Here is a 27,364-nt window from a genome sequence, read left to right as displayed (position 1 = left end):
GCAGAGATTATTCAACAGAGCCATAATGGCTCTCCTCCATTAGACGTAGTCACCCAGTAATCTATTCTGCTCAAGGCTATCAGGACAGCCTTGCCCTGCCAGCTGTTATGACCGACTTTACTTGTCTGTTTTGGACGGATTTCCCAGACTCCCTTAGATTCAGCCAAAATAATGTAGCTTCACTCTCACAGTGAAATGGTGGGGATGATTCTTTAGTGGTTTTGTTGCTTATACCAAGACATAGGTGACAGCTACTGTTCCTTGTTACTCAACTAAAAAGCTATGTGTGTTCCACATTCAGTGGCATCCTTCCAGTTTCCTTTTTGGTACATAAAGCAATGGCTACTAATTCAGTCACTGCCTGATTGTTGTTATCTCTAGGCTCTACCCCAAATTTTACACAAGGGAGCCATGGTCACTGACCTAGCAATCCCTGTTTAGTCTCATTTTTTATGACTCACTTGCTCCTTCGAGTTTTTCCATAACAATTTTCCAAAACTCTTATGTAGCAACCCGGGTATATTTAATGGAAAGACTGAAAAATAAAAAAGGTAATCCCAACATTCACACATCCTAATGCATTCTTTTCAATTTTGACTGTCATTCATGGAGGGCTGTTAGAAAGCAAAGACCATGATGATGTTTGCACCCATGGTGTTGAAATGTTACTCTACTTGAAGATACTTTCATACAAATACTATCTTGATTTCTTTTACACCTCTTTGTGGGTGATCCAGTCACATTGTTTGCCATGTGCATGCAAAACTGCATTTACATGTAATTGTACTCTTCCAACTAATACAGCCAGATATAGATTACATTTTAATCTAAGTAAACAGGAATTGTGATCCAAATGACTACAGCTTCTGGCTTTGACATAAGTAAATAACTAATTATCTTAATTAATGTTGGAGTAAGCCATACATCTTCCCTAGATCCATCTTAATTGGATTATGAGTTTAACTGAATTATAATGTTACATCCAAAGACCCAAACCAGGTCAAATGCATATAAAGCCAGTAATTATACAGCTGTGCCCATATTAATCCAGATGCAGAGTGTTTTGTTGTGGCTACATACAGTAATGCCTTCAATCTGTCACCTCACCCAGTCTGAGCCGGAGTAACTGTCCCTGGTGCTGAAGTGATTATTTGGCTGATGCTTGCTTTGCTAAACATCCTGGTTTGTGTATGCATAAATACTTAACAGTTGAGAAATATCGCCAAACAGAACTTTAATTACTTTTAATTCAATTTAGGTTTGTATTCGTAAGCAATAACAGCTTCAATCAAAACCATGCAACCAGTACCCAGAAACTCTGGAGTTCCGCTCTAACTAAAATGTTTGTTGGGTAGACAGACAACAGTGGTATGTGGTTTAGATTATCATGTCCATCAAACCAGTTAGTGCACTTAGAGCCTGCAGATAACAACATCTTTGAAAACTCCACTACCAATAACGCTTCAGTAGATATATAATGCCTCAGAACTGCTTTTTATTTACCTTGTTTTACCTTCTCACTGCGTGGTTAACTGGACATTAACCATGTTATAAAATAGTACCCTGGACCACAACCGAGTAATCACAATGTTGCATGTGTTCTATGGGAACTTTCCCCATTTGTGTTTAATTCATCATACAAAACATTATTAAATATATTCAATACCTCACCCATTTGTCCATTGATACAACGTTGATACTAAAAACTAAAAGATTAAAATTGATAACAAAGGAATAAAACAATCTATTTAGGCAACAATAAACTATGTTAAAAACAGCTAGGAAGAAAACTGCCCACTAGGAGCTACTGGCCAGGGTGAGGGTCGCACTCAACCAAGCCTGGAGAAATTTAGGGGAAGACCCACTCAAAAAAGAAACAAATTGTGAACATTACACAAACACACAAAACTGTAAGATAAAAAGGTGCAAGGTGCAAAAACCTATGGACAACTTAAATCTTAAAATTCACCTGGGAGTAAATGCAAACTCTGGCTCAATATCATTGTAAACACTTGCTTCTGTATCCCTTATTTTACGATTCCTTGAGTTTTGATGACAAATTGTAGGCTCAGAAAGCAAATTCCTAGTTCTGCTAAAAAATAAATGAAAAAGGAAATTCATTGCATGTCTTGAAAAGAGGAAATATAAGTGTAAACAGAAAACACTTGCCTGACAAAGGCAAATAGCCCAATCCTGCATCATGTATGTTAATTAATACAGCCTTGTGTTTATTTATTTCCAATTAGGCTGTATTGAGCATGTGTATCAGCCTTTTTGTTTCCAAGCCCATATATAACCCTATATCATGTCTCTCTTCGGGATATCTTGTATAGAGAGGAAATGGGACTTCTGCTTTGTGTGTGTGTGTGTGTGTGTGTGTGTGTGTGGGGGGGCACCGGGCATCTTAAATACGATTATGTGACCTGACAGTCTGAGGTCTACCACTGACGGTGATCCATGTGGAGAGAAGGTTGTGATTGTCAGTTCAATGCTTTCCGTCTGCTGCGCCTTGCCCAAATGCTCGCCATGCGGTAAGGCTGCGCCTCAGAATCGCTACCGGCAAATAAAGCATCCTTATGACTCCGGTACAGACAAAGGAGGACAAACATAAGCCAGTCCCCAGACGTGTCCCTGTATGTGACCACGTTTTTGCTTATATTTTCCATAGGAAGGAGGTGGTGTTAAATATTCTACAGAATAGCCCTCACCGTCTTTTTGATCAGCAGAGTCCAGACTAATTTAACACCGGTAAATTAAATGTTTTAGCTACATCTTCGGGTTGTATTTTCCATTGTCACTATAGATGTTTCAGCCATGTGTTGCATAGCAATGTTGATTTATGGAATGAATGAATGGTGTGTCGCTGAATAAATACAGTATTGATATGGCTGTTTTGTGTGGCCGCCATTCTTAATTCTGGACGGGGGCTTTAATGTGTTGGTCGTCTATTCGCTCCCAGACCCTACACCGACATCGCAATGGAGGGAGGAGAAGAGAGAAATGGGTGGGGAGGGAGGAGGGGAGTTGCGCCACAGTTGAGGGGAGAGCTAGAGTCTGAGAGCGCACTAGGGTGGGATACGGTCCTTCCAAGGTCAAGCCGGCTACATTCAGTTACATAAGTTCCGGTTACCGTTTTCAAAATAAGTCCCCCATAAATGAACATGCAGACTGTGCTGCTAAAATGTCAATAAAACACATACACGCAAGTATTGTTCATGGCATTATAAACGAAATGCGTTATTTATACAGCAAAATTATGTATTCGGTCATAATGCATAATGGCAAAACAGTTGCAGAAACCATGAGTTATTACTTTGATAGGAACAGACATCTTTTCCGGTTATATTGGGGCGGATTTCGACAGTCTTGACGGATCTCACAGCTCCAGCGGCAGGGAAACACACCCGTCAGCAGCGCGCATTGGAGACAAAAAAGCGCATCACGGACAAAGGGAATATGGGTGCGCTGGAGAGGATTCACCTCAGTCGGGTAGCACAATGGATGAGCCGCTTGTGTTTCATTCACCGGGAGACCAATTAGCCCACCTTAATGAGGTGCTGGGATGCAAGATACTGCAAGCTAAAAAGGCGGAAGGCTGCGTTTAATCCGTCTGCGGATCCTATGAGCTTGCAATGGCTGTGGCGGGGATATGCAACTGGATAGGGAATAATGTGCCTTTTTATTTTGTGATATTTTCCTTATTTTGTGGCCTTTCGTTTGGACAATTGCGATATTCTATTACGGAAGAACTAGAAAATGGGGCACTGGTCGGTGAACTGGCGCATGACTTGGGGCTGGATATTCGAAAGCTCGCCACCCGAAAAATCAAGGTAACCTCCAACAGTGGCAAACGCTATGTGATTGTCAACCCCCAAAATGGGAAATTACTTGTCAATGAAAGGATTGACAGGGAGGCACTGTGTGATTTATCCAACACCTGCCTCATTAATCTGGAGGTGCTGGTCGAAAACCCCACTGAGATGCACCATGTCGAGGTGGAGATTGTGGATGCCAATGATAATGCGCCGCAGTTCCTCACAGAAGAGTATCAATTGGAAATCACAGAATCTGCTTTACCAGGGTCTCGTTACCCAATTGAAAACGCTCAAGACCCAGACATTGGGTCCAATTCAATTCGTATGTATCAGCTTAGCACAAACGACCATTTCGCGCTGGTATCTAACAAGCCCTCGCTAAATACAAAGCACATCGAGCTTGTGCTCAAAAAGCCAGTTGATCGCGAACAGACGCCTTACCACCAATTAATTCTAAGTGCTGTGGATGGTGGAACGCCAGAGAAAACTGGCACGGCCAAAATTAATGTCCGGGTCCTGGACTCAAATGACAATGTCCCCACGTTTGACAGCTCAGTGTACAAGGTGAAACTGTTAGAGAATTCTCCCAAAGACACCCTGGTAATTAAACTGAATGCAACTGATCTGGATGAGGGCACAAATGGAGAGGTTTATTACTCTTTCAGCAGCTACACGCCTGAGAGAGTGAGGCAGATGTTCAGCATGAACACTAACACGGGAGAAATAAGAGTGAGGAGCAATGTTGACTATGAAGAGACCAACTCCTATGAGATGTACATCCAGGCGATGGACAAAGGCCCTGGGGCCGTCGCAGCACACTGCAAGGTAGTGGTAGAGGTGGTGGATGTCAATGACAACGTCCCTCAGATAGTGTTGTCATCTCTGTCTAGCCCCGTGAGGGAGGATGCCCGTGCAGACACAGTCGTGGCCCTCATTAGTGTTACTGATCGAGACTCTGGTGCTAACAAGCAGGTGAGCTTAGAGATCCCAGCAGGCCTTCCATTCAAGATCAAGTCATTCAGAAATTACTACACTCTGGTTACCTCAGCCTTCTTAGACCGCGAGACCACCGATGCCTACAATGTCACTTTGAGTGCCACAGATGGAGGACACCCTCCCCTTTCCTCCCAGAAGACCATACAGGTGGATGTGGCTGATGTTAATGACAACCCACCGCGATTTGAACAGACTTCATATACGGTCTATGTGGCTGAGAACAATGCCCCTGGGGCCTCTTTGTGTACTGTGAAAGCTCAAGACGCAGACATCAAAGAGAACGCACGCATCACCTACACAGTGCTCAATGACAACAACCATGGCATCCCTGTCACCTCGTATGTATCTGTGAAGGCCGATACAGGAGAGGCTTATGCCCTGCGAGCCTTTGACTATGAGTCACTGAGAGAGTTTCACTTCCAGGTCAAAGCCCAAGATGGGGGCATTCCTCCACTCAGTCGTGTCGCCACTGTCTACATCTACATAATGGATCAGAATGACCATGCACCACTGATAGTCAAACCTCCCGGCAATGGCACACGCTCCTTGGAAACGGTACAAAAGAACGCAGAGCCTGGTGCCATGGTGACCAAAGTGGTGGCATACGATGCAGACGCTGGTCCAAATGCCTGGCTGGTGTACGTGCTGGAGACGGCCACTGACCTGGACTTGTTCAAGGTGCACGAACACACCGGTGAGATCAGGACCACTCGGAGGATCCTGGAGGACAACTCCACCTCCTTTGCTCTAACCGTTGTCGTGAAGGACCACGGGCAGCCTGCGCTTTCCTCCACCGCCACCATCAACGTGGCTGTCATGGAGGTGCCGCCCAAAGTGGCTCCTGACCCCAAGAGGATCATCCGACCTCATAGCGCACTGCTTTTCTCCAATGTGACCCTCTACTTGATCGTTGCTTTGAGTGCCACCACTTTTGTTTTCCTAGTCACTGTGGTGGTGCTGGCCATCGTCCGCTGCCATGCCTACTGCACCCAGCCTGGGTCCTGCTCCCCTTGCTGTGTGTCACAGAAGCCCCCTCCGGATGGTGGGAGCAGCAGTGTAAGTGCAGGTGGGGGAGGCGGTGCTGGAGGACCCGGGGCACAGCCTAATAACAACGTGGTGCTTCGGAGAGACCTTAAAGTGGAGCCTCACTACATTGAAGTGCGTGGGAATGGCTCCCTCACAAAGACTTACTGCTACAAGACCTGCCTGACAGCCACCTCTGGCAGTGACACTTTCATGTTCTACAACACAGGACGTCCAATCAGTGGCACCTGGGGCAGCGGTGCCGACCGCTTCTTCACGAGTGGAAGTGGATTTGTACGCAGACTGAGTATGCCTGATGCCTCGATGCAACTCTGCCCAGAGGTGTGTCATCAATTTTTTATGTTTACCTTTGTCCGCATAACTAGAAGGTCGTGATTGTTTAAATATTAGTGGCTTTAATGACATTTTATTTAGCTCCAGACAATGTAGGACACTTTTAAGTACATACTCAACATGACTTTTTATTACGGTTATTGCAACAGCATGCATTGTCCCAATTTTTGTCAGAATTGTATTGCAGCAGGGGGATGAAATTCCTATTTGTCAAGTTTGATCCCCTCCTGCAATGAATTCCGTCCTTGCCAGCATCATTCTCTTTGTTCAGTTCCCACTTGTACTGTGCTGTCGCTTAGCTCAGCCCAGCCCAGCTCAGCACTCACACTGCATTAGTGTCAGGCCTGATGCTTTTTCACGGTCCTGTGTTATTTCTGATGATTCAGAGATTTGTGTTTCAGTTTGACATTGTCATCACATCTACACTAAGAACAGGTCATGTAGTCTTTACTACTGGCTCATTCTCTGTGCAAGTGGGTTTGACTTGTGTGTGTGGGTGGCTATGTGTGTGTAAGTAAAACTGTTACACAGAAGCAGTTGGGGTTAGTTGACTTGGAAAAAAAAGGGCTGGCAAGACTAGTTGTTGTTGCCTCTGTCTATGTAAATGATATGCATTTACCTCCTGCAATTTTATTTCATGGTCTTAAAAGCTGCATTGCACTTCAATAATACAATTCTCTGAGCCACAACTATTCACAATTATTACATGAAATATTGCAAAACACACCTAAAATACTAGTAATATAGAGGTAAAAATGCAAAACTCCTGCATACCTGCTTTCCTAGCCATATATGCACTATTTGTGTGGCCCTTAAATGTTGAAATGTTCATTCAGTTCATTCAGTTTTGACGCAAATTCTACTCTAATGTTGAGAGACGTGTTAGCGAGATTGGTGCTTCAAATATTGGAATATATAATTGCTAATGTCAGATTGTTGTCCTATATGTTATCTCTGAATGCATTATATTTATGATCAAGTGCCAGCCACTGGTACATTACAGTAGTTATAAGAAAGTCTCTTACCAAGACAAGTGTAGCAGTGTAAATTAAATTAACCTCCAGCCTCTGTTCCCCAGCCCTGCAAATTAGATTTACTCAAAGAGGCTGGGTCTCGCAGTAGAAAATATTCCCCTCTGAATTGAACTGAGGAACATAATGTGCCATCTTTATCTGGGACACTTGCTACTGCCTGAGCAAGTTTGTGTCTTTTAACACATTTTTCATTTTTGAAGTCCAAGGTTATAACCCACATAGTGTTGACAGATTTTAGCATTAGTCTTAACACAGATGTTATTATGATGTTACACACTCATTTCAAAAAGTGCATGTGCACAGTAACTATTCATGAGTAAAGTAATGAGTAGGCATAATCAGGCAAAATTTATGGCCATGAAAGATGACTTATCACCCTATGAAATTCATATGGTTCTTTGAATATAAAAGCACATTCATCAGCAACATTTGGCTATCACCAAAGGAAAATGAATGGGAGTCCTGGCAGTCTTAACATGGTGACTCCAAAAGTCCAAAAACTAACTTGACACTATTAAAACTAATGTAGGGAGATTTTAAATACATGTAAATATTTAGCCAAGAAAGTCTTTGTCCAGGTAGTGTATTCTAATGTCACCAATATTTCCTAATTTTATGTGTTCTAAGAAACATCTAAATATCATAATGTTTATAATTTTTTTTAGCGCAAACATGTACTACCAATAAAATATGTAGTTGATCCAGTTTAATGCTAGCAAAGTTATGGAGATATACATTCATCTGAATCAAGTAAATCACCAAAGCAAGAAAGATGGAAGAAAATGGAATTACTTAATACAAGACAGTAAAGATATTATTGATCATTTGTCCTACACATTTGCGATACCACTTGTATAGGATTGCCTTTCACACTGGGCTAACACAGACCAGATGTATAGGATGTGGTTGCCCTGGCAATGATGGCTCTTGCTTATTGGTTTTTAAAGGCAATAATTTACCAGAGGACTGCTGGGAGTTCCAAGCACTCAGCCCAGGTTCATTAGGTGCAAACAGATACTCCTGTTTGTGTGTGTGTGTGTGTGTGTGTGTGTGTGTGTGTGTGTGTGTGTGTGTGTGTGTGTGGAGGAGAATATCAATATGTATGTGTGTGTGTGTGTGTGTGTGTGTGTGTGTTTGCAATGGGGGACACAACTGCAGTGTTCCTATCACGTCCAGAGCTGGGATGTGTATCATGATTAATTGATGAGACCATGGCCCAGCCTGGCTCTGCACTGTATGAGATTAAACTAAACTCTCTCTTCCCTCCTGTGTCTCTCTTTCTCTCTCGTCTCTTTTTTGCCCTCTTCTCTCTCTCTCTCTCTACCTCTTGCTCGCTCAGCCGAAAGCCCCGAATGCTGACTGGCGATATTCTGCATCTTTGAGGGCAGGGATGCAGAGGTAAGCACTTTTCATCTTTAACTTTTTTGCAATTGTTAATCATCTACAAAAACTTACACCTATTGATGCTACTCACTCTGGTCTACACACACACAGTCTGGTACCACGACAGTGTCCCCTCATAGTGCTCTTCGCCACAGCTGCAATGTATGGTGTCTCTAAATACAATATTTATTGACACATCAGATTTCGGCAGATTTTCATCACAAGACACTGCAATACAATACTGCAGATCAGTTATCTGCCATGAAATGACCGTTAGTTGCCCCTCATCAGTTTGAACCTCAACCCTGTCCTCTTCCTTTGGGAAAAGCCATCTGCAGCTCCCATCAGTGGATACATAGAACTCCTCCTCTGCAGTGTAATACTATATAGGTCATCTACATTCTGAGTGTCGCTTCCCCCAGTCTTTAAGCAGGAAGCATGAAGGACAAATGAGCTGACTATGACCTTTCTCACGTTATCAGATGCACACATGCATCAGTGTCTGCATGTACAACTGCCCCACACGTGTGTGCCTGTCAGTGCAGATTTTTATATTTCTGTCCAGAGATGACGGGAGAAGTTGTGAACACAGACAGCAGAGGACATTTTGGACTCTAGTTTAAATAGTTAGTTCAGCGGCATGCACTCAGTTTTTCTAATAATGGCGGCATACGCCTCAATGCTTGACCAAATCCCAATTAAAGATTGATCTAAAGATCGTATTCTCATTAGGTACCTACTGCAAATCAGAGAATACTGCAAATCAAGAGGATCTGACCAAAATTGTAATACAATATATTTTTTTGTATCTACATCTGTCACTTAATTTTTGTAATTATCAGGGGTCTCATTTATAAATGTGGCATCCGCACAAAACGGGGCTGAAAATGTGCGTAAGCCACTTCCCACGCAAAGGTTGTGATTTATAAAAAAAAAAAAAAATAACGGGAGATCGTGCGGTCCTCCACGCAAACTCTGACCTATGCATACGCACATTTTGGAGACAATGGGAATTGGCGACGCAGATGGTGAGGTGGTGAACTGAAGTCAGATTGCAGAAAGTAAATGTGGGAATACCGTTAATATTTTCAAGTATTGATGCCTCACGCACATTTTTTCACTCCATATATCCATGTTATCATGAAGATTAAATCCAGTGTTATTTGCACTTGTACTGAAATCTTCAATAAAAATTTGTCACATTGTCCGCTATGGAGCGCAGGAGGATACATACAGGATAGCATCAAATACCCTAGCATTAGATAACGGCAGAACAAAGTGTAGCCTGAATAACTAAATATCTAAATGTCAAAGTCTGGAAATACAGCCGTCAAGCTCTTGCACAATCGTTACACTTAATGTCCTTGTTATCGGGCCGAACTTTAATACTGTTCGTGAAAAAACTTGCATGAAGAAAAATGTGTTTGCCTATTAGACTTTCGTCTTCAAATTGTATCTCTGGGTGGGGGATACCACTACTCCATGCTGTGATTTTGGCAAGGTGTTAACAATCACAAGTTGGCAAAGCTGGCACTGCAGGACTACCCCAATGGAAGAATCAGGAGAGAGAGAGACTTCAGGGACCATGACAATGACTGGCTAATATGCCGATTTAAATTCCCTTAAGCTGTGCTCTTGGGTCTATGTACTGAATTGGGTCCAGTAGAGAGGGTAAAGCGCTGGAACCATGCCATCCTGGTCCAAATACAGGTCCTCGCCACTCTGGGGGCAACCGGCTGTCTCCAGAGGGAAATGGCAGACAGCTAAGTGTTTAATATAAATATTATATATAATCTTCAACTTTATCACTAAGGCTTGTTTGGATATAATATAGTTCTGTTAAATCTTATTATATAGGTGTGGTATGTCGAAGCTGTCCATGAGTACCGTAATGCCTGCCGTTTTGGATGGTATTATTAATATAGGTAGTCAGGTTCCCCTACACTGTGCGAGAACAGGCCAAAATTATAATTCAATTTGCAGCAATTCCCGAGCGACTGAGAAGTTTTTTGCTTTTTCCCCGCCAGCTGTCATGATTCGGCGTAACGAAAGAACAACTGACAGGGTCATTAACATACTGATCAGCATTCATGAGGTGCTTTGCATTGACTATTTATGGTTAAAAATGGCTGTGTACAGGGTGGGATAAGGCTGATTCATGTACACACACACTTGTGGGTCATCTGTAATTTATAAAGGGAACATTACTTACAGATGTGCGTACGCATGTTTTTATAAATCTGAATTTTCTTTTTGACGTACGCCATTTTTGGCTTTTGGGCGTACATACGTACTTTTAGTAAGGATCCTATGAATAAATGAGACCACAAAAGTTGTATTAAAATATGTAATGAAGTGTTTTGCTAATTTAAGGACAGCTGGAATGTCAGGGACTAATGAGTTTTACTTCCACATGTGTATAATTTGTAATGCATTTTCATAATTTCATGCCAACAGTGCTTACTGCTCAGTTGTGCAGTCTTCTGCCCTGTCTAAGTTTGATTTAATTGGATATTAGTGTTAATTTCTATGGCGTGGAAGGTATCATAATGTGCATCATGTCATCAAGTCACTGCAACATGACATGGATTAACATAAATCATCATTGCAATTTGCCGCTGCCATCTCTAAAATGGCAGTGCCTGTAACACGCACAGACACAGAGAGGCTCATATTAACACTTAACCCCAACACACCCATGCTGTAATGTATCACACTACACACAGCGTGTAGCACCAACATTACTGACCCACATTCTTACTGTAGTGTAGTCAGTCAGTGAAGAAAACACCAGTATCTGTGTCATATTCTCACACATTACACCAGCACCTTTGCTTATGGCAAAGCTTGAAACCCACACTGCTCAGAATGTACATGGCCATTTTATATTCATAACAAATCCCTATATAACATACACTGTAAGTGTGTTGTTGTTTGAGATAGACGCTGGATGTGCTGCATTGCAGAGGCCCCAGTCAGGGTAAGTCCTCTTATACAGTGAGCTCTATAGTCATTATGAATGTATGGGGAAATATCTCAGCCTAGGTTTGAAGCTCCATGCATGCACTTGCCTTTCTATGTTTATTACAGCGTTAGTTCCTAAATGTAAAGATACATTTTTAAGGATTCCGTGTCGTCATATTTATTTTTATGTTCTTCAGCCCCATTGGTACTTGTTAAGGCACTGTTAAGGTGTGCAGCAGAATTGTTGGAACACCATTGAACAACCTCCATGACCTGTATAAGGACCGATCGTTAAAGAAAGCCAAGACCTTTTGACTGATCCGAGCCATCCACTGGGGTGCGAATTTTTGTTGCTACCAGCAGATACAATCTTCTGCGATGCAGAACGAATAGGTTCAAACGGTCATTTATTCCTGCTGGCATCAGCATTGTGAATGACTTTCTTAAAATGTAACTCTTGTAATGATTTTTTTGTGTGTGTGCTTGTTATCTATGTAGCCTACTGCTGGCTGTAAACCAAATTGCCCTCCATGGATAATAAAGATTAGGGCTGGGTATCGTTAAAAAATGTCCGATACCGGTACCGAGACCAATACCGTGACTTTGATACCGGTTCCTAAATAAGGTTTTTATTTGTTGGAAAATAAAGATTAAGGAGTGAGACAATACTCTAACAACAGCAAGTCCTATGTTACTAAGGAGCTACAAAATTACTGAAATACAATGAAGATACTAAACTTACTATAGCGAAATTCTTCTCCATAGTCACCAGCAGTGCCATATACTTAGTAGGTGATTTGAATAGGGATGAGGGGGAATGACATCTCCATTTTTAGCCAAATGACCGAAATGCCCTTGTTAACCTGCCATCCACCCTGTCCATCCCCCAGTAGCAGAGAGAATGTAGGGACAGAGGGGTTGTTTAGCTAAATATGTTTTTCTAGTCTGCCTGACTCATTGATCCTTTATCTGACTGTGGTTTGTGCAACTCAGAATCTATGGGCCCGACCATGGCTCTGAAATATCAGTAACCTAACTGTATTGATAAATCCATGGCGCTGTCCGTGGTGCTGAGGTAGCAGACGGATTTGTAAATGTGACTTTTTCTCTCAGTCCTGCCCTTTGGTCAAATTCGTCTTGGATCTATAATATTCTCTAAACTATACCTTATGCAGTGGGTTACTTAAAAGAACTGGTCTTCTCATCGATAGGGTGCTATCATTGGGCAATCCCCCGTGTTAAAAATTAACAAATCGCCTACTGCACATACTATATGTTAACTTTACGGTGATGTCAATACATCTCCACTGAGGCTGGAAGCTGTTAACATGGCAGTCAGGACGGTAACACCCTGTGGTAAGGATGCAGTGAAAAGGCAAATAAGGGTAGCATCAATATGCTGAAAGATTATTATGGAATTTTTGCCCAATGACGCCAAAAAAACAAAAACGTCTACCCCAACTTTAAGTAAGCCATGAAATGAGGGGCCAGATTACACACGATACCAGATTCATCAGACGAACGCCACCACCTATCTGGTAATGAGCAGAACCTTAGGTTTCAAGCAGCAACATTTTAAGAACTGCATGAAGTCAATGGGCCTCATTCACCAATATCTTCCTAAGTTTTCTCTTAAATATGTTCTTAAGAAGGTTCCTAAGAAAAGTCTACGGCGGATTCATGACGTGTTCTTAAACAGCAGATTTGTTCGTACCTGTGTTATTAGGATTGATGAATCCCACGTCTTCGTAACTGAAAGCGCGTGCCAGTTGTTCCTTATTAGCATAAGAAAACGCCCCGCAAATTCCCATATAAGGACATGACACTTCCTGTGCACCTCCTGGGAGACAGGTTTTCGGAGATTGTCGGAGCCGCGGTTGAGGAAGTACTGAATCTCAGTACTTAAATAAAAGTACAAATAACCAGAGACATATTTACTTTAGTAAAAGTATAAGGTGTCCACTACCACAAACAAGGCCTGGCTTTTAAAAAAAGTTCCTATCCTAACCAGCATAAAACGGAAATGTGTTGTTATCGGAATGCGGTTGGTTTTATTCATGGATGTATTTCATTTTCTTTAACCATGCAAGTAAGCAAATAAAGTGTGTGAAGCAGCGCAAATGGGGAGATGCGAAGAGGTTAAGCCAAATAAATAAGATATGAACGCGTCTTACGCAGCCTGGCGGAGGAGTAAACGCCGCTGTGGAGAGAAATAGATGGCAACTATGATTTAAAAACGGGAATAATAAAAACAAACGTTTTCATTTTCACTTTTACCGGAGGCTGTATTACCGAGGGTCAGCGGCGCTGCGCCCGGGCTCTGCAGCACCGGAGCCGGCTTGGATCGGCGGTGCCCCATATACAGTATACAGTATCTACGGCAACCAAACTTTACTGGTGAGACAAACGTGTGACGGTCAGGAAGACGTTTTGGCAGGGGGGAAACTGATCAGAAAATGTAATGGAACATTGTAGAAATGTAGTGGAGTAAAAAGTATAGATAATTGCTGCAAAATGTAACAAAGTAAAAGTCAAAAGTAGGCTATGCAGTATTGAGTCTACTTAAGTAAAGTACAGATACGTGAAAAAGGTACTTAAGTAGTTAGGACGAATTTGTACTTTGTTACATTCTACCACTGCATTTTGGCCCTATAAATAGCGATCAATCACCAAATAACGCAAGATTTAATCCGTTTAATTGCTGATGTAAATTGGTTTTTTTTGCATAATATGATTTTACATAGGAAATACATTACAGTACAATACTATCATTGTAAACGACGGTAGAATTAAATAAAATGCAGTAAGCAATCATTTGGAGCAAATTGTCATCACTCAAATGTGCGTAAGAGTGCTCTTCAGTGTTCGTAGATTTTGTTCTTAGCTAAGAACAAATCCAAGTTAAGAAAATATTAGTGAATGCCAGAATCTTCGTAAAAAGTTCGTAAGACGTGTTTAAGAACACATTTCTTCGTAAGAACGGTTGGTGAATGAGGCCCATTATGAATATTTCTATTATTTTACTGGATCTATATTTGATTAAATATTTCTCATTGAGTTTGCTGAATGTATTCTGCCTTTCAGTTCGGTCCATATGGAGGAGTCCTCTGTGATGCATGGAGCCCAGGGGATGCTGGTCCAGAACTGGCCCACTGTGTCCAGCGCTGCAGGTGAGTACAAGTCTGGCAGTCAGGTCAGAGTTACAAACCAGAAACAAAACTGATCTTGCCTGTTTTATATCTACATTTGAACAAAAAGAAAACTGAGCAAGATTTAATTAATCTTGTTTTAAAATCTATGTATCAAAAGTAGAGACTGTTTAATGTCGGTTTGTAATGAAATGTCTTTATGCAATGTGTACATCTCCAAGCTATTTGTTGAAAGGAAGCAGGTGCCTGGGATTTGAACCCCTGGTTCCTTAGTTGCGTGTGCCAAAAAGATAATGAGTGGGAAGCCAGCAACACTAGTGTCCTTATCCTTGTTGCTGCACTTGTTACTCGTGTTACTCCCTCCCAACGAAGCTAACTGCTGGCAGGTGAAGAATCAACACTGGCATTCGCAAATACAGGAGGCTGTGAAAAGTATTTGTATATACCGGATAAAAAACAAATAATTGCATTATTAGGCATAACCTACCACAGCCCATGGCATAGTTAAAACTAATATATTAAAGTAAGTGTTGTGAATTTTCTTTGGCTGATTGTCGAATCAAAGAATCTTCAGGGAGACCGGTAATAATAAGCAATAATAAGATCCTTTATTCAATCAAAAGACCCTGATTACAGTGCTCTTGTTTTACAACTTGCTTTACATTTTAAACAATTTGTCTGATTAACTAAGGAATAGTTAACTGAGTTAACTGGAATGGTTAACTGGTTCGACTTTTTGGGAAATACGCTTGTTCGTTTTCTTGCTGAGGGTTAGGTGAGAGATTGATTCAACTCTCATGCCTGTATGCTAAAGTTTATGCTAGAGAAAGTAAACTTAGCTTAGCATAAAGACTGGAAGTAGGGGAAAACAGCTAGCCTCAGCACTTTATATCTCATTTGTTTAATCTGTACCAAATCCAAAGTGTAAAAATAGGAGGTTGCAGTCTAAAGGTTACAATGTACGGATTAAAGAAACAAAATATAGTGTTATTTAGTGAGCTTTATTTGTTTTTACCATTGAACAGAGCCAGGCTAGCTTATTCCCCCTACATTTTGCTAAGCTAACCGTCTCATGGCTCTATACTGTTTTTATCGTGCAGACATAAAAGTGGTATCATTCATCTCAATATCATTGCAACAAAGTGAATAAGCGCATTTCCCAAAATGCCGAACTATTCCTTTAATTGCCGATATCTAGGGCAATATTTACAGATGTGAGTCCCATAGGGCAAGCCACACGAGTGGATTAACAATCATAACTCATTTTAGTTTAATTCAAGTATCACTTCTCCTCCACACCTAAATGCCCATTACAATTACACATTCAAATTTGTCCAATGGATTAAATTATATTTAATACATTGAATTCATTTTTGTTTTTACTTTGGTTCAGACAACATGGTAAAACAGGGGATTTGACAGATTTGTGCTTTGAATATCTACAATTATCTTAAATTCCAGTGTGATGTGCATACAGAGCTTAGCCGAGGTGCCAAAAGCCTGGGGCCCTTATGCAGAGCCACAGATAAGCAACTGCATCCTCCCATAAAAGCAGCTGGCTGCATGGAGATCCACAGACTGAAAAAGGCAAATGTTTTTTAATAAGAAATGAGTTGGCCTGAGTGGGAGTCGACATTAAAAATGTTAGCAACACAACATCATTGTAAGTAGAACTAGCCTCGAAAATGACCTCTGCTTCACAGAAATACTGGCTCAGGGCTGATGTCTAACAGCTTTTGTCAGTTGACTTGAAAACTTTTGAAACTTTGACTTTCGAAGCAGCATATGGAACATTGTGAGCGGTTTCCTCCTCCCTCCAGCCAAGGTTCCATGCATTGATTTTCTGTCTAGCTGCAGGAATTAGAACATAGGTAGAGGTCTTGAGGGTGAGGAGTCGCATCACAGTCAATCAATCGGCGAGTCAGTGACAGTATGTCTTGCTGTCTGTCAGCTTTTCCCTCGGTGGAAAAGAGAGCTGGGAAATTGTTCGAGATCCAAGCTGTACCAGTTCACAGTATCTCTGTGCCAGTTTGCTGCAGAGAAATGTGTATTTTAGAGCAGATGGAAAGCAGCCTCTTTGGTCATGTAAAGATTCAAATATTGTCTTTAAGCAGAGTGCACAGTGTACTGCAGACCTATCAGGGGTGCATTGTTGCATTAGGAAATAATTTGTTGGGAGTGGCTCAGTGCTAAGGCATAGACATGTACTGGATTGCAGGCTGATCCTCTTTACTATGCATCAAGAGGTGGAGTCATGTTTGTGACACATTTCCATGTCTGCAGTGAATTGTTATCATGATGAAGTTGTCTGATATGCTGTGATGCATCTAAATGCGGCACCCTCGAAACTGTGTTTATGTAAGTGACCCATGGCGCAGATGAGGAGACATGTGTCTAATGCCAGAGGGGGAGAGAAGCTATTATCAGTAATAAGAGAGTACCATGAAAAAAAAGAGAGATCCGGTAACATTAAAAGCAATTTTGGAGAGGAAGAGCAAAGGAGATGTACAGGGGGATGGAGGGTGGTGGAGGGGGGGTGGGGGAAGCGAGGTGGGGGGGATGGAAAAAGAGAAAGGTTAAGAGGATTGGCAGGTTCCTGCAGTAGAGTTGTTGCTAGGGAACGCCATGTGACCTGTTGCCTGGCAACACTGTTTAACTGAGAGATTGCTGCAGCAGCCGCACCCTCCATCAGCAGGGAGTGGGCGAAGGCAGTTTCCATGGCAACCGGTCCTATCTCTGAATGGAAGATTTAGAGACAGAAAAAAAAAAGGAGTAGGGACTCGGCAAGGGCAGGTATTAAAAAGAAAAGAAAGGGCACGTAATTTCAAATGAAATAATGTAGGAAAGAATGGTTTACTGTAGGTAGATGTGTCTCATGCAGAATACGTATGATGTGCCGCATATATTTACACAAGCACTACACAACAGATTTCAGATCAGATTTGTGCATGTGCTACAAAGCACCGGAGGGATTCATTTTAGATGGAACCGTAGCTTGGACTAGACAGGAAATAGCATAGCCTATTTTAAATGTAGGATGTCAGGTTACACAAAAGGAGACTTCAAACACCCACATATCTAAATCAGGTGGCATGGCAACCTCCTCACAAGGAACTGCCCTGACCTGCTTACCAGCAGTTACACAATAATCTGTTTTAGATGCGTGTTAGCTGTGAAATATAGGCTAATATGAAGACATGGCAGAGTTAGAAATAATCCTCCATGTTAGAGAAACAGTAGCACAGGGGAAGCAAAGCTCTTCATAGTTGTACCGACACACATCTCAGATTAATACCTGGGCCAGGATTCTAATTAACAGTGTCAAGGTTTTAGATTTGTCTCAGCCAGTGCAGAGAGCACTGGGAAGTCCCAAGACGCAGGGACAATATTCACTTGATTAGACGCTGCACAGCCACTTGACATTTTAGCTCATTTGGTCATGCATAGGGACATGAACTGCTCTGGTCCCATCATGTGTACACTGTACTGATCGTGTACAATTTTGGCACTGCAGGATCACTGTAATTATAGTGCAGTATGCATCTTTACTACCAGTCCAGTTATCAGCACAGGTTTAATTATATCCTAGGTATTTTTATTTATTTATTTATTATACAATAACCACTATAATTTAAGATAATGTGTCCACACACTTTGATCAAATGAAGATATCTCAAAAATGACTTGACACATTTCTTTAAAATTTTAAATTCTTGTGGATTTGCTGCATAGGATAAAGCCTAATGTGTCAGTGAACCCCTGACCTTTCCTCTGGCACCTCCATCAGGCTTTGTCGATTGGAATTTGACTGAGCACGTCCAAACTTCCCAGAGGATGAACCCTTTCCATTTTGTGCACTCATTGACTTTTCTTCTCCATAATGTAAGCTTTGCACACAAAATATTTTAAGATCTAATAGACATACTGTAGTGTCATGGAATTTGCTGAACACAGTCATGCTCCCAAAGGCAAACACCTTTTATATTTTTAAGGAAAAATTCACTATATTTTAACCTGGCAAATTGTTAAAATATATTTTATAAAAAGCCAGCAAGTTGCCCCCGATGTTGATCCCTGTGCAGTTAGCCAGCATGGCTATCCCAGAGTGCTAATTCCTGTGTTTATATTTGGTTGGGCTCAGAGACAATCGTCTGAAATTATTAATGTAAAAAACGATGTTTATTTGGAAAGCTGTAGGAGGCTCTCACAGCATTTCCTGATCTATGTTTTGTTGTCCTTGTTAGCCTGAATCTCTACAATAGAGGTGCCAATATTCAATGCCTGCCCTAGATTAGGTTTAATGCCATGCTTTCAAATCACAGGGTTACATACAAAAAGAAAGACAGACCCTTGTTTTTTTAAGTAATCTATCAATACAATATTGTCTAAATAAAGTATTCCCAAACTCTACATGACAGAGCATTACCTCACCTTCCTTTTAATAGCAGCATCAGGTAACGGAAAATGGAGGTGCATTGTGTACAGCAATGATCTGCACTGCATTACTGGCTAAATAAACTCATCCACATTCTGCCTCACAGTATTTTGCACATCTCCTTTACCTCACCGGCTGTATTTTCAGTTCATTTTAAGCATGCTTGTCCTCCTCCACATGAGAAGCAATCTTCCTTACCTAACCATTGACAGCCATTGAATGGGACTTAAAATACCAGATCCTCTTCCTGGGTTTAATACCCAGATTAAATAGAAATAGTAAAACCATACCATCAAATGTCATAATCCTCAGAAACAGACTAGCATTACAGTATTACAGCACTAACTCCACTAATGGTAAGCTAACATGATAACATTTGACACTGACTAATCATTAAATAAGCTAAATGACATGGGTCAATTACCAGCATTTGGCTTGTTTGTATTTAAAACACATTTAACATGAGACAAAATGATAATAAAACACTAACCTAAAACAAAGCTTATCTAAATCTGGATTGTCAGCAGTCAAGTCCTGAAATGTTTTATTTGTTATCCTGCTCCTTCACATGGTAATTATTTAATGTAATTTAAAAATGAATACTTCTATGTCACAATGGTACACTGCTGCTTTGTTTCTAAAAGCCACAACATCTGACCTCTCCTGCTATATTTTAAACATCAATGATTGACCAAGTTACTATATGATCAATTTTCAGTGACTCATGGTTCAATAATATATAATGGCACTCTGTGAAAGGCTGTGTAAGCTATTTGCAGGAGTGGTTAAACAGGGCAAATAATACAGAGCTAAATATTGAGCAGTGTGGTACTGTCCATTACATCTGCTCTTATTATAGTCTACACATATAATGTATTCTCATGCTCGATGAGCTCATTTGTAAGGACTCAGTGGTACACTGTGTGTTTTTTTAAATGGTGTACTTCCCAATGGGATATAGGTTTAAAACCATTTTCAGTGCTCCAGCAATGTCATAAATAGCCTACAAAGAACAATCAAACAGAATCTTTTTGCAAGGGACTGTGGTTGATCTAAATAAAATTCAGACTGAAAGTAGGTCAGTGCAGAGGGAACTGGTGTGGGCCTGAGAGCACCGTGTCTGCCCACCCCCATCTCTCTCTCTCTCTCTCTCTCTCTCTCTCACACATCCTCTTTCCTTTTCATTATGGCGTCTTTAACCTTTTGACCCTAATAGCTATGTCTTATTTTCACTTTACATACTAATTTTTCTATACATAGAAATTTTTGTGAGTATCTTTTTTACCGTCTTGCTCTATGGGTTCATTTCTTTCTATCTGTCACACCCATGCTTGAGCACAAAAAGGTTGAATCCCTGTCGCTGGACTCCCATGAGAGTAGGATTAAACTGCTGCCATCATCCAAATACAAATACAAATCACACTGCCAAGTTAAAGATCCATGTTGTTTAAAGGTTAGCCCCCTCCAGTGTTCCCCCCTATTGTCTCAGCTGAATTGCTGTCCTGAAAATATCCACTCCCTGTAGCTATCGCTCCATTGTCAGGCTATTTCTCTGCATGCTTTTGCTTGATTTCGATTATTCCTCACGTCAGATTTTATGAACATCTCAAAGACCAAATGATAAAGTCTCAGTAAGGACCAATGCATGACAAGCAGGACGAGTAAGCTAATTGCAAAGGGGGATTTAACTCTGAAGTCCAGAATGGACTGCCCTGCTTCTACAACTTGCCAGCAATCAAAATATAATATGTGTAAAGAGCTACAGTGGAATTGACACTTAGGGCCCTATCTTGCACCCAGCGCAATTGCCTTTGTACACCGACGCATGTATCATTCCTATTTTGCACCCAACGCACAGCGGACTTTGCACGTCGGTAAATTAGGGAATGTATTTGCGCTCTCGGGGGCGGTTCAGCGAAAAGAGGTGTGTTCAGGCACAAACGTTCCCTTGTGCTATTTTGCAGTTTCAGAAAACAATTCCGCCACAGACAATATGGAAGGAAAAACCTGGTCTAAAGTCATTGGCGCGTTATTCAGATGCTATTTTAGGGGCGCATGCTTGGCCATAATGTAGTGTGCGCACAACGCGCATACACTTTGCTTCTCTCATATACACGGACGCAGCAGTTCCCGTTTTTGCAAGCCATACATAATTACAAGGAAATATATTACCGAAAATGCGCTTCAGGTGTTTGGATAGGTCAGGAGGCACTTTACAGTACAGTCCTCAAAAAGTTGCAGCGTTCTTTGTGGCTTGTTGTGTTTTACACAACATTTCCATGAATCACAGATGTGTTGATGACATAAATGAGGAAATTATGTTGAACTACGGTGGGATTGGACACTCCGGCGGGATCGGGTCCGGGAGTGGCAATTATGCGCTCCTGGTGGAGCGGGTGGACGGAGATGGAGTGGGGGGAGGAGGAAGGGGCACAACAGGAGCAGGTGGTGTGTTTGGAGGCCCACGCTCCATGGCTGCAGCAATCCTCTCCAGACTTGAGAAAATGCGCCCGAGAGGCCGCAGCAACATCGCCACCCGGTCAAGACGGGTATTTGTTACTTTGCCACATCCCAGACGGGTAGGCAAATCCGCCGTCATAATCCGCAATCCGCCATAGAACAAGCGCGCCTGCTCTTAAAGGGAATGTGAGATGACGCTCTGATTGGTTTATTGCACGTTACGCCCAAACCACGCCTAGCTACTTCAGACCAACCCATTTTAGATTTGCGTCGGGCGCAAGAGTCATTTATCCCGCCGGTATAATAGCAACAGCGCCCGAGATCCGCCCACAAAGCTACTTACGTTTCACGTTTGATACTTGCGTTTCAGATCCTTAAAATAGGGCCTTTAAAGTTCAACATTTTGAGAAATATACTTATTTACTTTCTTGCTGAAAGTTGGACGAGAAGATCGATACCACTTTCATATCGGTTTGGTAAATATGTATCGGGAGCCTGCAGCCGGTTAGCTTAGCTTAGCACAAAGACTGGAAACAGGGTGGAATAGCTAGCCGAGCTCTGCACAAGGTAACAAAATCTGCCGACCAGCACCTAAAACAAAAAAAATAACATGCTATATCTCATTTGTTTATTTGTACAAAGATTGATTTCCTCATCAATCTCTCAGCAAGAAAGCGATAAGTCTACCTTCCAAGATGATAATGCAGCAGTGTGGCTACATTGATGATCGAATAAAGCTAACGAGTAGTCAGATTTGACATGATTTCTTTTTCGTCACACCTGTGTAGATGGAGATGGTGGTGAACTCTCACCCCCAGTGGGCGCTGGAGTCGACAGCAACAGCTGGCACTTCAGATATGGCGCCGCCGGACAGGGCTACTGCCCTCCTCAGCCCCTGAAGCCCGGAGAGATTCCTCCTGAAGCCTTCATCATCCCTGGATCCCCAGCCATCATTTCTATTCGCCATGACGCCGGCCCTGTGGATGACAAAGGTGACTTCATAAGCTTTGGCAAGAAGGAGGAGGCCAAGAAGAAGAAAAAGAAGAAGGACAAGAAGGACAAGAAGGACAAGAAGGATAAAGGAAAGGATGACGGGGGGGATGATTAGAGGAGAAGGGCTGACTTGAAAACAGAGCTACCAACAAAGTAACATCCTAATTACAGAGCCAGAAAAAAAAAAAGCCAAATGCATATTGTAGAACTGAGGGAGCCTCCTTGCACCATATTTGCATAGACATTGTACAGTGGCCAAACCCTCATTAGACAAGGCCTGGCTCCCCACCCAATGTGAACTTGCTAAACAAATGTTCCTCTCTTTCTTGGCTAATTCGGCCCATAACTTTGGCCTATAAAAAGGCTAAGGTTTATGGTAAAAAAATGTTCTTAGTAGACAGACTTCTAAAGGTTGGACCAAATTCCAGAATGGATTTTATTGGATTAGATTAGTTTTTCTGTGATTTGCTGCCCCCCACACCAGTTTGTATAATAAAAACAAAAACACCTGAAAAGGTGTACTATTTGTATCTGACCATTGTCAGCTGAGGCTGCCTGTGTTGGCATCCCTGCCTTTATGCAGCCTGCTTCCTACTTTGCGCACCTAGTCGGAGGTGAAGTGAAAGCCAAACTAAAAAAGGAAACAAATCAGAGGTGTTTGTCTTCAGTATTACGGAGGCCTTGTAGAAATTCAGAAAAATGTGGTCTTTTGTAAAAAACTAAAAACTGAAAAAGTAACAACATACAGTATATGTACCATGAGATTAGCACCGTTAAGTGAATGAGGTGGCTGAGACAAGCAGGACCACACTCAAATAAAGAGCTCTGTTTCAGTGTAGCATAGCACATTGCTGAGGCTGAGGACCTGGACGGGGTTGCACCAACTATGCGCAAGTTTGTTCCCAGGTTAGGGTAAAAAGTAGTGGCTTCATAACTGCTAGTTAATTTGCAATTAGCAAGTTAATAAATGCAATTGTGCCATATGGACGTGGTACACCGGGGGGAATTATACGACATATAACTACATATAACATTAAGATTTCAGATGAGTAGCCAATCAGTAATAGTATTACCTTGCTGTTGGGTACAAACCACATGGATTTATAGTTGACCAGATTGGCATACAAATTACGATTGGTAAAAAGAATCCATATTTGACTCTTAAAGGACAATACTAGTTTTGCATGTCAGTCCATTCTCTTTAAATCTTGTATCCTTGACGTCACTGCTGATATTTTTTTCAAAGCAGACAATTGTGTTTAGGGAATATTTAATGGTATTTATCTACCTTTCAGGCAGCCATAGGTTTTCATTTATTACCACAAAAATAAATAAGCTGAGACTCAAAACTTTTCACATTACGAAATCCATCAAAGTGAACACAGCATCTGATTTTATTGTTATCAGATCACATGGTAATGTAGCTCAGGTGCAGATTCATTTGAAAACTGCACTGCATTATCACAATAATGTAACATTGGCAAAATTGACCATGGATTCCTTATGTCAACCAGAAGTCTCAGTTGATTTTAATTAATTAATTAATATAAAGTTGAATGAAAACCAGATTCTGCCTGGAAAGGGGACACAAAACAGTCGTCAGCAATATGTAATTTGGAGAAAATGGGCAGAAACATCCAAATTCGCTGCTATAGTCCTTACGTTGCAAAATAGCATAAAATTGCTAAAGAAGAAAAAAAAAAAGTGTGCAAAAAAAGGAAAAAAAGAAAAAAAAATCCTGCTTTACTGTTAGTGAGTGCAATTGTGTGATTTTCGTATCATTTGCACCTGCTTTATTGCTTGCTTAAATATTTAGTTGTTACTTGAGGTTACGTTGTAACAGATTTGTGTGGTGCTACCGCTTGTGTTTTAGCAATGCGTGAATTAGTGGCTACTTTGGATATAGGTAGGGAACCTACGCGCAGCTGATGCAACACACCCCTGACATAGCCTCTTCTCTTAGAATACGGCACACAGGTCAACGGGGTCTTAATCCCACTGTGTATCAGGACACCCAGTCCGACACACACACACATTTATTATACACAAACACTGACTCTCTCTGCCGCTTACTCACACATACACACTCGCTCTCTTACACACAGACTTACAGTACATACGAACACACAAAACTATACTAAAAGATTACACACCCCTTTCTGGAAGCAGAAGGCCAAAGCCATCCTTATTTTGGGAGTATATTATATGGCTGGGAAGCAGGAACGTTGCTTGTTGCTTCATTTCTGTTCAAGCCTGATCCCTCTACTTCTGTCTTTGAATGTTAAGTAGTAGTTTTTCAAGCCCTGCACCACTGTCTCGACTGCTTCAGTGCTTGTAGGATTTGCTTGCCCGCTGCCTGTTTCCTCCCTCTACTCCTGTTTCTTCAAATCAACATAGTGGGACGACATCTTTCAAGTCACTCTCCTTCAATGAACTGTGCTGTCGTAACACAGTGACATTTGTGCATTTGCATATTTACACACAGACTACACACAGACACTTGAGCATATACCACACTTAGACTTACACACACACACCTTTTGTTAGGTTCAACTGAGCTTAGGCGCTTCAGCCAGAGTGTCTCTTCTGATTGCTCACTGTTGACAGCGCTGTCATCTCTTACATATTGCATTGTAAGGACCTCTAACAAATTAGCTAAATCTGAGATTATGCTGGATATAGTGAGACAAGACGGAGAGGCAAAAAATGAATCATTGTGTGTAGCTCTAATGTAGAAAAAAAAAAATCTACAGCAGGCCACTCTTTTTTTGTTGCACAAGCAGAGGTATTGCAGTTATACCTGTGTCAACTTGAGTAGAATAAAACTGCTTACAAAATAAGTGCAGCGTAGTTCGGCAGCAGTGAAAAGAGGTTGCTTTGGGCTTGACTCGGAAGGGGGAGAAATAAATTAGGGATTAATGGAGGATAAAGCACAGTGTTGACTTTGTTTATGGTGCACCTGTAGGAGGTGACGATACCAGCAAGCAAGCAAAGATTATCACAAGTCAAAACCTACAAAATTATGCATTTGTGTCAATTGCTGCAGCTAAGCAAACAAAAAGAAATAATGGAACATGCTTGTACAAGAGAAACTTACAAGTCGCAGTGGCCCAAAGTGTGAACTGTGTGGAATGACCAGCTTTATTTGGCCCTGACATTGTGAAACCCAGGTGTAGCATGGTAGAGAAAGAGTATTAGTGAGCAGTAGATATTGGAACAGCATTAACATGATGAAAAAGTGTCATTAAATCTCACCTCAGCGTTCCTTTTCTTTAGAACATTGTCTTAACAGTCACAGTAGGGGTATATACAGTAGGTGCATCTATCAGAATCAGTCCCTCCCATGCACACGTGTCTTTCCCCCTGCCCCTTCCTTCAGGTGTACTTCTGTGCTGTCAGATCACCAAGTGGCTGTTTGCATGTTATAAGCAAAGGAAACCGATACTATATAGATACTATATATACATTCATATGTTTTTTCCACTGGGAAATGCGTATTGGAATACATATACCTCTGATATACATTCTCAAAGACAATACATACACATCGAAAGTCACACACCTACTACATTCAAACATACATACATACATATACGCTATTGCGAACTGTAATTTGTGGGGGAACCCTAAAAGAGTCACATTTTTTATCCTGTTGAAAATGAATTTAATCTTCTAGATATACATAATGCTATTGTGTTATGCTATGAAATGCTTTTCATTTTCGTTTTTACCTTTATGATTTTCATAGATAAGAAAATCAATCCTTAAAAGTTGTGTTAAGCTTTGAAATGATGATCAAAAACACTATTGTGAAATGGAATCATTTACTCACCCTCCATATCTATCCTTTGAAAAAAGAGAAGAAAAAAAATCAAAAACTATAAAATGGTATCAAAAAAAAATAAAGTTGATGTATTCTCTGCTTGTGTATAGTGAATGTTCCTCAGTCGCTGGGTGTGGCAGTGAGTGGCACACTTCAGTCGACTGTGACAGTGCAGATCTGTTAATAACTTTTTTGTACACCTGCTTATCATTGTAAAGGTGATAATAGTGATTCTTATGATTTCATCAATCTGGTAATGTGTTTTGTTAATAAGTCACAAATAAAGTTTTTCTTAAATATCTTAATATCTAAGCTGTGTTGTGACTTTATTCCAACTTACAGTGGTTTTAATAATTCCTTCATATTTCCTTCTGCACTTCCTTTTATATCCTGGGGATGTTTAGTCCACATATTTTATTGGTTCATTAATTGGCCAATATTTAAAACAATAAACTGCAATTAATCAAAGGCAGAGTTTGGATAACAGCCTGTCACGGCATTGAACTGGACTGTTAATGAAACAGATGGATGACAGAATGTAGCATTTATTCTCACCACATTGTAATTATTGTACGATTCCAAGAAATATATAAGGATATTGTGGGAGTATATGTAAATTACCCAGGAAGTGAACCAACAGGGACTGTTACACGTATAGAATCTTTCCCATCAGACTTATAAATGAGTTCCTGGAAATCTTTGGCCATAAACTGAAACATTTTGTGCTTGCATTGTTAAGCAATTTGAAAAACAACTCAATTACACCCCCGCCCCCCCACACACACACACACACACACACACACACACACACACACACACACACACACACACACACACACACACACACACACACACACACACACACACACACACACACACACACACACACACACACACACACACGACACCCAGTCCAATACACACACACATTTATT

The 27,364-nt window shown here is 41.2% G+C and overlaps 1 protein-coding gene across 1 annotated transcript; it reads left to right on the top strand.

The window, feature by feature from the left end:
* The first annotated feature begins 3,397 nt into the window (after positions 1-3,397).
* LOC114566494 (protocadherin alpha-C2-like) lies at positions 3,398-26,734 on the top strand. Its single transcript, XM_028595004.1, has 4 exons — positions 3,398-6,176; positions 8,562-8,620; positions 14,654-14,739; positions 22,402-26,734. The coding sequence occupies exons 1-4, from the start codon at positions 3,633-3,635 to the stop codon at positions 22,719-22,721; spliced, it is 3,009 nt and encodes a 1,002-aa protein (XP_028450805.1). The 5' UTR covers positions 3,398-3,632; the 3' UTR covers positions 22,722-26,734.
* Positions 26,735-27,364: the final 630 nt, after the last annotated feature.

The sequence above is a fragment of the Perca flavescens genome, chromosome 13 (genome assembly GCF_004354835.1).
Source record: "Perca flavescens isolate YP-PL-M2 chromosome 13, PFLA_1.0, whole genome shotgun sequence".
Taxonomy (NCBI): domain Eukaryota; kingdom Metazoa; phylum Chordata; class Actinopteri; order Perciformes; family Percidae; genus Perca; species Perca flavescens.
This window is presented reverse-complemented; position numbering and strand designations above follow the sequence as displayed.

What these genes read in the sequence shown, in the direction of transcription:
- LOC114566494 (XM_028595004.1), top strand. Translation starts at nt 3,633, where the DNA reads ATGGCTGTGGCGGGGATATGCAACTGGATAGGGAATAATGTGCCTTTT. An exon ending in TTGAGGGCAGGGATGCAGAG is followed by an intron (nt 8,621 to 14,653) that starts GTAAGCACTTTT and finishes TCTGCCTTTCAG; the next exon opens with TTCGGTCCATATGGAGGAGT. An exon ending in CACTGTGTCCAGCGCTGCAG is followed by an intron (nt 14,740 to 22,401) that starts GTGAGTACAAGT and finishes ACACCTGTGTAG; the next exon opens with ATGGAGATGGTGGTGAACTC.